This window comes from Psammomys obesus, unplaced genomic scaffold (genome assembly GCF_907164565.1).
Source record: "Psammomys obesus unplaced genomic scaffold, mPsaObe1.curated_primary_1811, whole genome shotgun sequence".
In the NCBI taxonomy this organism is placed as follows: domain Eukaryota; kingdom Metazoa; phylum Chordata; class Mammalia; order Rodentia; family Muridae; genus Psammomys; species Psammomys obesus.
In genome coordinates this window covers 369935-385255 of record NW_026596225.1, presented here as the reverse complement: position 1 = coordinate 385255, position 15321 = coordinate 369935, and the positions used below count along the sequence as shown (strand labels likewise).

General features: G+C 39.8%; 1 protein-coding gene across 5 annotated transcripts in view; it reads right to left on the bottom strand.

Moving 5' to 3' along the window:
* Positions 1-15321, bottom strand: part of Nnt (nicotinamide nucleotide transhydrogenase) — an 89515-nt gene that overhangs the window by 16935 nt on the left and 57259 nt on the right. For all 5 annotated transcript variants that reach the window (XM_055595766.1, XM_055595764.1, XM_055595765.1 and 2 more), the window contains exons 17-19: positions 14988-15167; positions 4110-4269; positions 1038-1119 (exon numbers count right to left, since the gene is read on the bottom strand). In XM_055595766.1, the coding sequence (XP_055451741.1) occupies positions 1038-1119; positions 4110-4269; positions 14988-15167 (422 nt within the window). The remainder of the gene's footprint in view (positions 1-1037; positions 1120-4109; positions 4270-14987; positions 15168-15321) is intronic.

The following is a 15321-nucleotide window of genomic DNA, read 5'->3' as shown; positions in this document are numbered from 1 at the left end:
GAATAGCAGCGTTCCTATGATGGAAGACCACAAGAGCTCACTGTCCTTCCTAGATGCTAAGAAATAATGTCCCTTAATGGGGACTCAGAGGAGAACAGAACATAAGCACAGCACTGCAATAGCCATCGAGTTCTTCATCCAAAAGCCCTGTTCTTGTGCTCTGTGCTCCTCCTCTTGAGACTCATGGAGAATGACCCAGGCATGCACAGTCCTCCACTCCCCTGCTAAACACCTTCCAAAAGAACATCCAATGCTCAAAAGGCAAGTGGCAGGAACAGCAACAGTTCGAGTTCAGATTTCAAAAAGTGCATTGCTTTAGAAGAGCATCCCAGTGGTCCTTCCCACCCTGAGAACTTCAATGCTAGATTTGCAGGGAACAGTCTATGGGCTTCTTATGAACAAAGGAAAGAAAACAAAAAAAGAAGAAAAGAGAAAGAAAGAAAGAAAGAAAAAGAGAGAAAGACAGAAAAAGAGGAAGAAAGAAAGAAAGAAAGAAAGAAAGAAAGAAAGAAAGAAAGAAAGAAAGAAAGAAAGAAAGAAAGAAAGAAAGAAGGGAGGAAGGGAGAAAGAAGAAAGAAAGAAAAGAAGGAAGGAAAGAAGGAAGGAAAGAGAAGAAAAGAGAAAGAAAGAGAAGAAAAGAAAAGAAAAGAGAAGAAAAGAAAAAAAGAGAAGAGAAGAAAAGAAAGAAAAGAAAAGAAAAGCCCTGTCATGGAGGCCTGAAAGAAAAAGAGCACAAGCTAGTGCAACTCACCTGCCTGGTATAACCTTACCCCGAATTGAAGCAGTGAGAAACATGATTTCTGGCAATTCCCATTCATAAATAATCTATATTTTGGAACAATGGAGTTTCTCTTTCTAAAACGAGTCTATTACACAGAACAGCAAAAACTAAGCAATAAAAAATTTTAGAAGCTTTTGGATGCTTCATCTCTCCTCCTAAGGTCACTTGTCTTAAGTGTCACTTGGAAGAGCAGTTATCTTTCTGTAGACTACTCTAATCCCTTCTCTTCCCACCCAAACACACACAACGCACCCACCTGACATTTTTGCCTTGCTCAGTAAGCATCTTCACCAGGTCAGCAATGGGGTACTGAGCTTTGGCTGCGCACAGGCCGTATCCTGGGAGGGAACATTCAAAACCAAAGAATGTGCTTTTGAAATCTTACAGGTTATAACCTCCCTCTTGATCAAAACATATTCCAATGTATTCCTGTACCAACACAGGCAATAAACCAGACTAAATGAGAGCAGATTTATAATCTAGACTTTATATATATATATATATATAAATGTAAAAAAAAAAAATATATATATATATATATATATATATACATTTGAAACTCAAAATCTAATGACCCCCACAACCTCCCAATAAGTCACATGCTACAAAATGTCCTTGCTCTGCTCCATGCACACACTAGTCTATGCCCACTCTCCTCTGTTTTTAAATCCTGAATAAGTGTCTTCGATCACTCCTACAATGTCAGCCCTGTAGGATCACTCCTGGCTTTGTTACTATTCTTCCTCTACCACCTTGAATAGTTTTTCTCCTTCTGTTCTCCTCCTTGAATAGCCAGATCTTTCTTGGAGGCTTTCAATGTGTTCCTCACCTCTCCTCAAATCTTAGTTAACTTGACCCCAGGACTTCAGCAACTGTGCTGAGTCCTGCTGGCTCGACCTGCAGTCTGAGCTCTAGTGCAGCATGACCGTGGTCCAAACCTAATGTCTTCAAAGAAACAGAACTGAAAAGTTTTCTCATCCAACTCTACTCCCATGCTCAGATGAATAAGAATGGTCTTTCCTACTTGAGGTTTGCATCAGTGTAACCAAGAATGTCAGCCATCTCCTTCTCCTTTCACTCTAAGACTATGTCCATAGTAGCTGCTCAGCAACTCGCATCTGTTCATTCTTTCCTAGCCCTTTTTTACAAATGCCAACTGTTTGCTCTAGCTAGCATCACCTCTGCCTTTTTCTACCCACAACACCATCCATCTTCTAAAGCTCAAAACAGATCCTAACTTCCCTTTGTTCCTTCTTAGGTTCCTCATGAGGAGAAAAAAAAATGTCTACAACACCTCAGCTTAACCACTGTCATAACACACGTGCCATTATTTATCTCCCTATCTGACTTCTAAACTGAGATACACAGTGCCTGTTTTGTTTTGCTTTTGAGACAGGGTTTGTCTGTGTAGCCCTGACGGTCCTGGAACTCGCTCTGTATATTAGGCTGGTCTCAAACTCACAAAGATCCACCTGCTTCTGCCTCCCACGTGCTGGGATTAAAGGCATGAACCATCACCACCCAGTAGCATAGCTTCTCAATAAGATGTGCAGTTGTCTTCGGCTAGGAAAATCCACTGTGCAGGTGTATCCTATACATTACACTGTGTTTCCACACACTATGCAGGTGTGTCCCGTACATTACAGTGTATTTCCTCACACTGACTGGCAGCAGTAGTCTCAGCCTGAAACAGCCAAAATCCACCATTCAAACGTCTTAAAGAGTAGCACTATCCTATATTGAAGTTCATACTGAAATATCTAGTTTGCCTTAAATTTGTTACTTCTATCATAGTATGTTCTCAACCTGTAAATTGCCCACGTATCAAGTCAGTTGTCTTCCTTCATGGAAAACTCCTATAATGGCATGACAGAGTTAAAATCCTAATCTGACATTCTGTGACAATCATGAAAAACTGAGCTAAGTCACATATATTAGAAATGGAGACCAGGATATATTAAATGAGTTAGTCTATATCACATAGACTAACTTGTTTGTCAGAGGCAAACAACAAGAGTGACATACTGGGACTCTTATGACCAGTTCATTTCAGTCCATTGCCTCAATCTCTCAGCCAAGAGTACAAGATGAGCTCTTTCTCCTAAGTCATGCTGTCTAACTTGATCAGAAACCACTTATTAAACTAGCATAACCCATGACAACAATCTAGGCATCTGTCCTTATGCCCACTACAGTCCTCACCTCTCGTCACAGAAACTTCGTTTTGCAGGAAGCAGAGACCATTACAGAAAACCACAGAGAACTTTTTAAACAGCCGATTTTTGAAAGGAGACTAACACTTACTGAGTCTAAGGAATGAGTCAAACACTTCCACATGCTATACCTAATTTAATCTTACATACCCTAACGTTGACAAAAAACAAACAAAAATAAAACCAACACTTTACAATAGCTTAACACGTGTACAGAAGCTTGAAAAGATGGCTAGAGCCACTACCTTGATTGATAGAATATTTATGTTATTCTAAAATACTAAGTAAAGGGAGGGTTCTCAGTGTTCTCACTCAGTGACCATTCAGTTGCTACTGTTTCCATTACGTTTCCATAAATAAGGAGGTTTTTATGACTAGACAGGTCATAGGCCCTACAGGAAACCCTACTGCTATTAGGCTGCTAAAGACTCCTAAAGACTTATTTTTGTTCCCATAGAGCAATGCATCTCTCAGCCCTATCTGGGAAGCTTCAACTTGCACTGTGATTAACACGCTGATTCACAACTGCTCAAGGTGTAGAGAATAAGAGACTGCACAGTCCTCAGCTAAATGGGGCGTGTTTCCTGCAGCCCCTCCTCCCAAGGCTCAGGGATCATTGTAGAAGGAGCAGAACGTGTCAGTAAGAGTCAGAATGCGTGTTTGACGACAAGGGGGCTCTATCTTCTGGGCTCAGCAGGGCAGCTGCAGCTGCACATACAAATTCACAGTGGCTGTCAAAAGCCCAGGCAAATCCTAACATGGAGGTGGGAGTCGAACACAAAGTCCCACTCCTGGAAAATACTCCGGTGGAAAACCATACGTCCACCAATATTTAGGGGGCACAAATTGGTCTTGATGAGTTAAGCAGAAAAAAAGAAAACCCACAAAGGTGGGAAAGTAGAAAAGGGAGATGAATGGAGGAACGGCTGGAGGTGAATATGATCAAAAGCTGATGACATTCTCAAAGAACTAACAAAAAGGTTTAACGAGGAGGTGTCAATTTACCTTTTTCCTATTATTCAATGTATTTCAATGTATTCAATGTAATCAATTATAACAGCAATTATAGGTTGTTCTGGGGTTTTTTAGATGTTACCTTTATTTATACTTTTTACCTGGAGTAATAACAATGCTATTAGCTTCCCGTATCATCTCAACTGCATTGTCAAGGTTGATTTCTGTATGTGTGCCAGAAATTTCCATGGGCTTTCCACCAGCTGTTGAAGTTGTACCATAGCCTCCAAGAATCACATTAGCCAGGGAGCGATTCATTGCCTGAAGAGAAAAATTGTCCCCCATGAGAGCTCACTTCATGAAATTCTTTGAAAGTAGCATGAATTTCATATACATGAACCACATCATTTTTAAGGAATTTATTTAACTAGTTAAAGAATTTTAGCCAGAGGTGACTTCTAAGTTTACTTCAAAATTTAAATAATAGAAACATCTAAAAACTGTACCAATTTTCCAATCAGGTCAATTGCACACTAATATGTTTTCAGAAAAAAAAATTTTAAACAAATATTTTAATGTAAATTATATGTAAAATGTAGAAATTAATGAAATTTTAGATGTACTATTATCCTCTAGACACTGAATAACCAGCTTCTCTCTCCATATTATTATGGACTTCACCAGAGTAAAAGAGAACAAGAGATCTGCAAGAAGAAAAAAAATTCATGAAATGACCTTATGTATCTCTCCAGTAGATTTCTGCCACTGCATCTAAGCTGTCAAAAGACAACCAAAAGGAATCCAAATGATATTTACACATTTCATTTAGAACTCCACAGCTCTTTGCATTCAAGAAAAAAAAAAAAAAACAATAACAGTGCGACTCTTACTTTCCAAGTCCATTATAGCTTCATGAAATCTTAAACCTGATTATCATAGAAGCTGAAGGATTCAGCCTTAAGATTCTAAAATGTTTCACCTGCAAGGAGGTGGACGAGCAAGGTGATGCACTCTTTTGGCTGGTGCCCACCCTTTTCACCAGTAAGATAATCTCAAGAGAGAATTCAGAGAAGGCAACTCTCACTCACTATATGTGATTATATATCATCCAAGAATAAACCTTAGAAATGCCCCAACTAGACTGTAAGACAGTGAGGCGCCTACTTTTGTAAAGAATAGCTGCAGGGGAGATGGTAAAGGGAGAGAAACTAGATGTTTTGAAAAACAAAATACTTTCTTTCTTTCTTTCTTTCTTTTTATTTATTTCTTTCTATTTATTCACTTTGGGATGCTGCAGCCCCCTCCCTCGTCTCCGCCCCGTCCCACCTACCCTCCCTCTTCTCCCCTAGTCCTCCTGACCCTAGCCTATCAAGTCTCTTCAGGGCTGGCTGCAACATCTTCCTCTGTGGCCTGGCAAGGCTGCACTCCCTGGGAGAGGGGGTGGTGAACAAAGAGCCAGCCACCGAGTTCATGTCAGAGACAGTCCCTGTTCCCTTACTAGGGTACCAACTTGGAAACTGAGCAGCCTATGGGCTTCCTCTGAGCAAGGAGTCTAGTTCCTCTCCATGCATGGTCCTTGGTTGAAGTATCAATCTCTGCAGGACCCCCTGGATCCAGGTATTTTGTCTCTGTTGGTCTCCTTGTGGAGTTCCTGTCCCATCCAGGTCTTTCTATCTCCCTCTTCTTCCATAAGGTTTCCTGCACTCTGCCCAAAGTTTGGCTGTGAGTCTCAGTATCTCCTTCAATACCCTGGTGGGTAGAGTCTTTCAGAGGTCCTCTGTGGTAGGCTCCTCTCCTGTTCCTTGTCTTCTCCTACTACCGATGTCTATCCTGTTTGCCCTTCTGAATAAGAATTAAGCCTCTTCCCTAGGGTCCTCCTTGTTGTTTAGCTTTTTTAGGACTAGCTTTTAGTATGTTTATCCTATATTATAATTATCATATTATATATATATAATTATATACTACATATATAATTATTATATTATAAGTGGCTAATATCCACTTATAAGTGAGTATATACCATATGTGTCTTTCTGCTTCTGGGTTACCTCACTCAGGATGATCTTTTCTAGTTCCCACCATTTGCCTGCAAATTTCATGATTTCTTTGGTTTTGATTGTTGAGTAGTATTTCATTGTATAAATGTACCACATTTTCTGTACCATTCCTCTGTTGAGGGACATCTGGGTTGTTACCAGATTCTGACTATTAAAAATAAAGCTGCTATGAACATAGTTGAGCAAATGTCCTTATTCAATGGTGGGGCATCTTTTAGATATATGCCTAGGAATGGTGTAGCTGCATCTTGAGGTAGCACTATTCCTAATTTTCTGAGAAAGCACCAGATGTGATTTCCAAAGTAGTTGTACAAGGTTATATTCCCATCAGCTTTGGAGAGTGTTTAAAAATTCAAATTACTTACTGTTTTAATTAGGATTTTTATTGCTGTGATAAAATACCATGACCAGAAACAACTTGCAGAGGAAAGGGTTTATTTTGCTTACACTTCCACATCACAGTCCATAACTGAGGGAGTTCAAGGCGGAAGCTGATGCAGAGGCCATGGAAGAGTGTTGCTTACTGGCTTGCTCCTCATAGCTTGCACAGTCTGCTTTTTTATAGCTCCCAGGACTATAAGCCTAAGGATAGTACCTCCCAAAGAGAGCTGGACCCTCCCACATCAAAAATTAATCAAGAGAAATGCACCACAGGCTTGCCATAGACCAGTCTGGTGGGGGCATTTTCTCAGTTGAGGGTCCCTCTTTCAAAATGACAATTGCTTGTATAAAGTTGAAATAAAACTACTCAATGCACATACTATTCATGAATCGAAGCATTTTACATGATGAGTACTTCATGGGAAGAAAAACACTCAAAAACTATTTAAAACTTTTTAATGGTTGCAATCCATTATATCACTTAAAAGCTTACAATTATCAATCTATTATCTTGATATTATCTTGTTTAAATGCAATAGTTTATTTAAAACATTTTTTTTAATTCAGAGATCTTCAATAATGCCACATCAGAATTAACAAGGTCATCCATACAACAGTAATTAGGCCAGTGGCAACCTTGTTGTGACATTTACACAGCTGGGGAGATCTAGCAATAGGAAAGAGGGGAAAAGGAATGTGGGAAACAGCCACACTTTAATAAATAACATAAATTTCAAAGATGATGGATAAGGGGATAAGAGAAATTTTGATGCTTTGAATTAACATCCTAATCCCAGCCTGGCAGGAAGTTTATAAACTCCTGATAAAAACTGAAACAGTCATAACTGGGACTCCCCAAACATTCAGTTTTTAATGTCTATAAATCTTTTCTAGTTTTTTTACAAGATGCTGGAATTTAACTCTCAAAAAATATGGTCCACTAAACTCTTGCCATTAAATATTAATTTTAAGGCTGGTGAGATGGCTCAGCAGTTAAGAGCACTGGCTGCTCTTCCAGAGGTCCTGAGTTCAATTCCTAACAACCACATGGTGGCTCACGGCCATCTATAAAGGGATCTGATGCTTTCTTATGGCATTCAGGTATACAGATAGACAGAACACTCCTACATTTAAAAAATAAATAAATAAATCTTTTAAATTAATTTTAAAAGCCTATTTTTGAGGGCTGGAGAGATGGTTCTGTGGGTGGGAGTGTTTGCTGAGCAAGCATGAGGACAGTTTAGTGCCTAGGAGCCCCTCCACCCACCCACCACCAGACCTAGGCCTGGTTTCACACTCTGCAAACTCAGCACTGAGAACAGAGTCCATACATCCCTTCCTCAGAGGATCAAGGTAGAAAATGAGAAATAAAGCCGCTTGTTGCCCTTTCTACCCTCCATACATATAGGCTCCTGCTCTCCCTACACACAGATGCGTATAAATCATACATGCATACACCTCTCTCTCTCTTTCTTTCTCTCTCTCTCTCTCTCTCTCTCTCTCTCTCACACACACACACACACACACACACACACAACTATTTGGACAGTCCTGCTACAGAGAACTTTTCTCTGATGGACAAAGAGCTCACGTCCCTTTACAACAGAAGCATATGAGGCAGAGGACAGAAGCATTATCATTCTAACTTGGCTTAAGAAAATTCACTGTTTGTCCTATAAAACTGAACAGGAGAGGAGGAAAAAAAATCTGAGGACATTTAATTAGAGTATACTCACTTGGGATGGAACTTAGAGAGAAAAAATAGTGACTTAACAATCAAGGTCTATTTCTTAAACACATAAGCAAAATTATATCACCATTATGCTAATTCAATGTGGTCTCTTAAAAATTATATTACTTTTCATCTCTTAATTTTCTATTGCAACATTGTGTTCACAACAAATGTTTAGGGTTTACAGCTTTGTGCCTCCTTTTTATTTTATTTGCTTCCTTATGTGATTCATGAGACCATCTTGTGACCACTTATCCACAGAATAAGGGGTTCCCAGATTCCAAGACCAAAAAAAAAATAATTGACACACTGTCCAAGCCTGCTTCTTTTGAGCCAATAAGCCCTAAAATGAAAGTTATGTACTACATTAAAGAGATCATTAACTCCCATAATTCCAGCTACACTAAAAGACATTAGTCTGAAGACAAAAGTAAGGTCATAAAATACCCAAAACTGAAGCAATAGTATATATACTATTTAGTGCTGTCTCTTGTCTCAATGCTCTGTCAATTAATCAATCACAAAAAAAGATAAAATAAAATTCTATTTGGCCTGGCTTTTGACTTACTTCATCCTGCTCTAATTCCATTTGCAAACAAAGAGGAGAGGGTTTTCTTTGCTGAAAAAATGCCTTCTCAGTTTGGTAAGAGCTCCCTCTCCCAGCTAATGGTACAAGCAGAGAGATTACAGAAGCACAAAGAGGTTGACTATTGTAGCCTGGCATAAAGAAAATTATGGCTATGCGTTTGCTGTTTGGACAATGTCAACATTTTCAGTTGTTATTATATGGCCTGTTGTGTAACCCCAGCACAGGACTCAGAGGGTTCCCAAAGGAAGTCATTGTCAAACAAAACTTTGACTTTGGAGATTGTTGGTTAGTCCCTTGGGGAGCATTCCATTTCTTCCCACATAATGAAACCACTCTGCTTTGGTTTGGACTGACATGTTTGCTCCAGTAAACACCAAAGAAGACCAATGGCACTGGTACCATATGGACTCTAATTGCATCTGCTGCTTTAACCCATCCATACAGGACTCCAAAATAACAAGCCAACAAAACAGTCCTTTGATGTCCATTAATGAACAGGCAAGGTTCATTGACCAAGAAGCGTGTTCATTTGACTATGCCAAGTGCTAAGTCAGGCTTCATAGACAACAAAGGTGCATATCTTAAAACACATCTTCTACAAAATGAGACTATTTCCCACCTCCAAAACCACTACAGGGATTAATGACAAACATTAAGTCGATGTTTATATATTACTCAGCATAAGACTTGCAGCATTAAAATAACTTTGAGCAGCCACTTTTTTATTCTAAACTACCTTGAGCACAAATTAATTAAAAAAAAAAAAGTTTCTTCTAATAAACCAGTACATGCCACAAATCAATGAAGGTGGGGTAAAATGTCAACTATAAGAGAAATTTAGGGTGAATCAAAGGATCTACTTTAAATGCCTAAAAATATGCTGGTATGTTTTTATTGGATTCTCACTGTTTTGTAATTGCATGTGGTAATGCAGGGAATGATGGAAGATGCACTGTCAATAAGAGTTTGGTCTGTGAGGGTTCTCTGAGATAATCTCAGCAGCACCAAAAGCCAACATAAAGGGCCCACACCCTCAGACTGTTGCCTTGTACTGGTAAAAAAAAAAAAAAAAAAAAAAAAAACAACTTACAGGAGAACAGTGCAACCAGGGCAAAGCTTAAAACATCATATTATGAATTTAAAAATATGATGTAGCTATGTGTTATGCCAATGTGTTGATGTTCAAAATATAGTAGTTAGAAAATTAAGTATTAAAATAACATAATCCATTACAAAGTGGATGAACACGATGCAAAAATCCAAAATTCAGATATTAAGTGTTAATTATTAAATGATTGGAAATTATGTCATTTTATTTTCCCTCATGCTTTTCTCTTCATCCAAATTCCCTACATTAAACACTTGTACTTTTGTAACTGAGCTTTCTTTCTGAAAGAGAATCTTCACAGGTATGAGCTGGCCCTAAAGACTACATGTAATCCCAGCCACCCTCAGATAATGCTCTTCATACTTCAGGTTCCCAGATGTCGCGATTTCAGGTGTGTGCCGCAATGACTGGCCCGTGGTGTTCTCTTTGCTGGCTTTGACGTTGTTGTTGTTTGTTTTTACTGTATAGAATTGGCTGCTTAGTACTCACTATACAGACCAGCTTGGCCTCAAACTCAGCCATCTGCCTGCCTCTGTCTCTACCTCTCAGGTGCTGAGATCAAAGTCATCCACTACCACATCTCGCCTTGGAGTAGTCTTTTCAATTAAGGCTCTCACTATCCTTAAATCCAGATGAATAAAAACACACTATTATGGGGTACTAATCTAATCTAATCTATTTATAGTTCCAGACAACTATAAGGATATATTAGTATAAGAACTCAAAAAACTATAAAACATTGATGGGAATGGAATGCTTGGGGCAGTAGAAAATAGAAAAGAGACAAAGAGCAGAAAAACACCCTGACATGTGAAAGGACAGAACAAAGGGAGAAAGATAAGATCATTTCACAAGAGAACACAGAAGAAAATATGACCAACAGGCACCTCTTACAGGGTAAATCATTCTAGTCACTGTTGTAAAAAATTAAAAAATATCGTAGGAGCTACTGTGCTGCTGTCGCTACAATAACATGGAAACCGAATAGGAAGAAAAAGGCAAGAAGCAAGAAACAGGTTAGAAACTTGAAGCATAAGCTGCTAAGTCAAAAAATAATAATTAAGAATCTAAAGAAAGCCACTAAAGAAACAAGGTAAAAATGGGAAAAGTGCTCACGATGATGTCTCAAGAACTACATACAATCCCTTCCACATGTCTCCTTGCATCGATATGACACTAGCATAGATACAATTCAAATATTTTGCCAGGTGTGGTGGTGCATGCCTGTAATTCAGCATTTAGGAGGCTGAAGCAAGTGGATCCATAGTTGGAGGCCAGCCAGGGATACACAGTGAGATTCTGTCTAAAATAAAGAGAAACAATAGTAATAATAATAATATAAAATAACTCAAATCTTACAATTTGATTATAAAGCTCATTTTTCTGCCATAGCACCTTTAAATAATCATGAAAATCTGCTGCCCCCTCCTGGTCATTCATATTCTCCAAAAGCAACAATAAAATTCTTTAAAGGTTTATTTTTCAAGAAAGCAGTATTTGTAAAAACCTAAATATAACTTTTCTTTGAAGGTATTTGTAATTTAAACACCCCAGAGCCTTGAGGTGTTTAAACAGTATATAAAATTTACAAATTCCAAGTTTTTCCAACTACTTAGGTAACATAATAATCCGGGTTGTTTTAAACTTGGGCTGTCAAGCCCTGTGTTTTACAAGAGGAGCAAACACAACAAAACATTTATTATGAAAAGATAACTTTAGCATTTTAACTGACATGGTATCTCTCAATCACAGCAAGTTAAATGCTGAGATGCAAAGATGAAGATTTTCTGTAACCTGCGGTAACCAAAGAAGCCAGCTTAGGTGGAACTCTTATCCCATCAAAAAAGCTTTTTGTGCAACAGGAGACTATTACAGAGATTCAGGACTAGTCAAAATACATAGATTAAGTGACTATTTGGTGTCCTATACCAAATAAAACATTTGCAATGTAAGCCCTACACCCAAGACTCAGGGAGAACAGGAAGGAGAGGGTTGGGGTGGGGGACAGACACATTGTAAGACCCGGGAGATGGTGCCTGCTGCTACACAGTGTCCCCTGGACATGACAAGGAGAAGCACCGTGAAATCTCACCAATATGACTTCCTGAACAAGACCAGCATAAGGACAACACCAGCTGAGTGCCAGTGTGGAAGGTGCCACCCTAGATAAAGGAAGCCAACGGCTACTGAGAAAGGGAGATCTGGTTAGCGCTGGACAGACATCTATACAAGCAACATTGAATGAACTTCATATGTTGTCTGTACATTTAAGTACATACATTACAGAAGAAAAGGTCTTAAATTTGGGGGAAATGGGAGATGTTGGTGTGGGGGAGGAAGGGTGAGAGTGACATAAATACAATGTTCATGCATAATGTTCTTAAAAATATTACATTAAAAAAAAAAACAACCTAGGTGGCCGGAGAGATGGCTCGGCAGGTAAGAGTACTGGTTGCTCTTCCAGAGGACCCAGATTTGAGTCTCAGCACCTTCATGGTGGCTCATAACCATCTGTCACTACAATTCCAGCCTTCTCCTGGTCTCTGCAGGCACCAGGCAAGCAAGTGGTGCACAGACATACATGCAGACAAACATCCATACACATAAAAATAATTGTAATTTTAAAAAACTACAGGAAAGATGTTCAATCCTCATTCAGAAGGGCAAACATGATGGACATGAGAAGCAGGAGAAGACAGGGAACAGGACAGGAGCCTACCACAGACGGCCTCTGAAAGACTCTACTGGTTGAGGTATCAAAGCAGAGGCTGAGACTCATAGCCAACCTTTGGGCAGAGTGCAGGGAATCTTACGAAAGAAGGGGGAGATAGAAAGACCTGGAGGGTAGAGGAACTCCAAAAGGAGAACAACACAGCCAAAAAAAAAACTGGGCCCTGGGGGCCCTACACAGCCAAAAAAAAAACTGGGCCCTGGGGGCCCTACAGAGCCTGATACCCCAACCAAGAACCACACATGGGGAGGACCTAAAACCCCTGCACAGATGTAGCCCATGGCAGTTCAGTGTCCAAGTGGGTTCCCTAGTAAGGGGAACAGGGGCTGTCTCTGACATGAACTTGGTGGCCAGCTCTTTGTTCACCTCCCCCTGATGGGGGAGCAGCCTTACCAGGCCACAGAGGAAGACAATGCAGCCAGTCCTGATGACACCTGATAGGCCAGGGTCAGATGGAAGGGAAGGAGGACCTCTCCTATCAGACGACTAGGGGAAAGCATTGGGAGAAAAGAGGGAGGGAAGGTGGAGTTGGGAAGAGATGAGGGAGGGGCTACAGCTGGGATACAAAGTGAATAACTGTAATAAATAATAATAATTAATAAAAAAAACTGCAGCCATGTGGTGATGGCATATGCCTTTAATACCAGCACTCTAGACGCAGAGGCAGGTGGACCTCTGAGTTCTAGACCAGCTTGGTCTACAAGTGAGTTCCAGGACAGCGAAGGCAACACAGAGAAACCCTTTCTCTAAGGAAAAAAAAAAAAAAAATCCTATAAGCACAGGAGTGTATAATTGTCCTAAACCTACTATTAAGCTATAACCCATTAAGGTTATCTGTAAACCCAGGATGGCTTTGTAAGCCTTGGAGTAAGTTTTTTAAGTGACCATTTTTTAATTCAAACATTTGGAGTTATATCTTACATAGTCTTGGTAAAGATACAGACACAGGTTTGGGTTTTCTTTTCTTTTTTTTTTTTTTTTTTTTTTGTAACTTGTTTGTTATAAAGAAATGCAAGTGAGCTTCAACTATAATCCAAAACTATTCTGAAGAGAATAATAACTAGAATTTAAGCAAAGTTTTCAGTCAGATTTATAGTGATTTGCAAAATACTTTTGCTATCAAGAAAAGAAATAGGTACAAAAAGGAAGCTGGGAGATGTTTGTGTTGCTACTTTTCTGTTCTGGTTTCTTCATTAAAATAAAAAAAATAATCATATTGACCATAAATCTTCATGATGGGCATTCTCATAGATACCCGGGGGCGCGCTGGTAGAACAAGCTGCCTGGAGACACACAGTAAGTACAGAAAGCCTCCCACAGTGAGTGCATTCTCTCTTGAGAACCGTATCTTAGAGACAGAAAGGGGAAAGTGTGCAGGTTGGGGGTCACGATATTCCACCGCTAGCTGAGGGACTACTGGAAAAGATGGCCTCTGGAGGACTAGGAGAAGAACATGCAGTCCCAGAGGCCACCCAGGGTCTGGCAGATTGTCCTACAGCCGTGCACAGTAAGTGGACTTAGTGGCAAAAGGAAAAAAAAACAACACATGGGAAGGAAGAGTGGTTAGTGTGTAGGAGGAGAAGCAAGGCGGATTTTGTGATTCTGCTGGGAACAAGGTCTCACTGTGTAACCCAACCGTGCTGGCCTCAAACCAACATAGAGACACATGCCTTGGTCTCTGACTCCTCCCAAGTAGTTGGATCAAAGGCATGTGTCACCATACCCATGGGGGGTGGATTTGATCAAAACACAGTACATAGATAGGTAAAGGTACAAACAATAAAATAAAACACATGAAAAATGTCAAAGATGTACCATACACAAAGATAAATAAAAGAAATCAAATAACTGTGAGATACTAGGGAATATTAAATGACTTTGTATACCCACCCCCATAATAAGATTTTAAAGGCAGAGTCTTTCCTGATTAAAAGACAAGACTATCGTGTGTAATATTTTAAAACTTAAGTGAAAGCTAGGCACAACGTATTATCCCTCACTCCTGTAATCCCAGCACTTGGTGGACTGAGGCAGGAAAGTCCGCGGTTCCAACACCAAGTTCAAGGCCAGCACAGGCTATGCAACAGAAGCCTATCTCAAGCTACAGAAAGAAAAAAGGATTCTGCACTGAAAAATTAGAGTAAGGTCAGACAAGTAAACACACAGCGCTATGCAAACAGAAAGAATGGTAAAAATAACCTAAACAGTGTGTGTTGCTCTCCAGATGGAGAGAGGCATTAGAAGAGTTTTACATTTTAAGCTTCCCTCATTCTTTGTAGTATCATTTAAACGGCCTTAGGAATTTGCTCCAATACTCCCCATATTCTGCTGAAAATAATTAAAAACGATAGATTTATTTTCACTACAAATAGAAGAGATGACAAGCACACCCATGTTCCCAGGAGCCCCATCTCTTTCTCGTTCACACATGCATTTCTTACCACACACATGATGTACGACAAGATAGCACCGGAGGAGCCAATGAGCGCACCCACAATGGTCAGCAGGCTGTTGTTGAGCAGGAAGCCCTCGGCACACAGAGCCCAGCCCGAGTAGCTGTTGAGCACAGTGATGACAACAGGCATGTCAGCACCCCCAATGGCGGCTGTCAAAGTCACACCCTAATGAGGAAACCAGAGAACCGCAAGTGAGCGTATACAATCAAACCTCCAACATTCAACATCTTGGTTCTTCATCAATCCAACTCTCTAAGTAATATATTGCCATAGAAATTCTACTTTTGGTGATGACCAACTCTCTCCACTACGACCAACT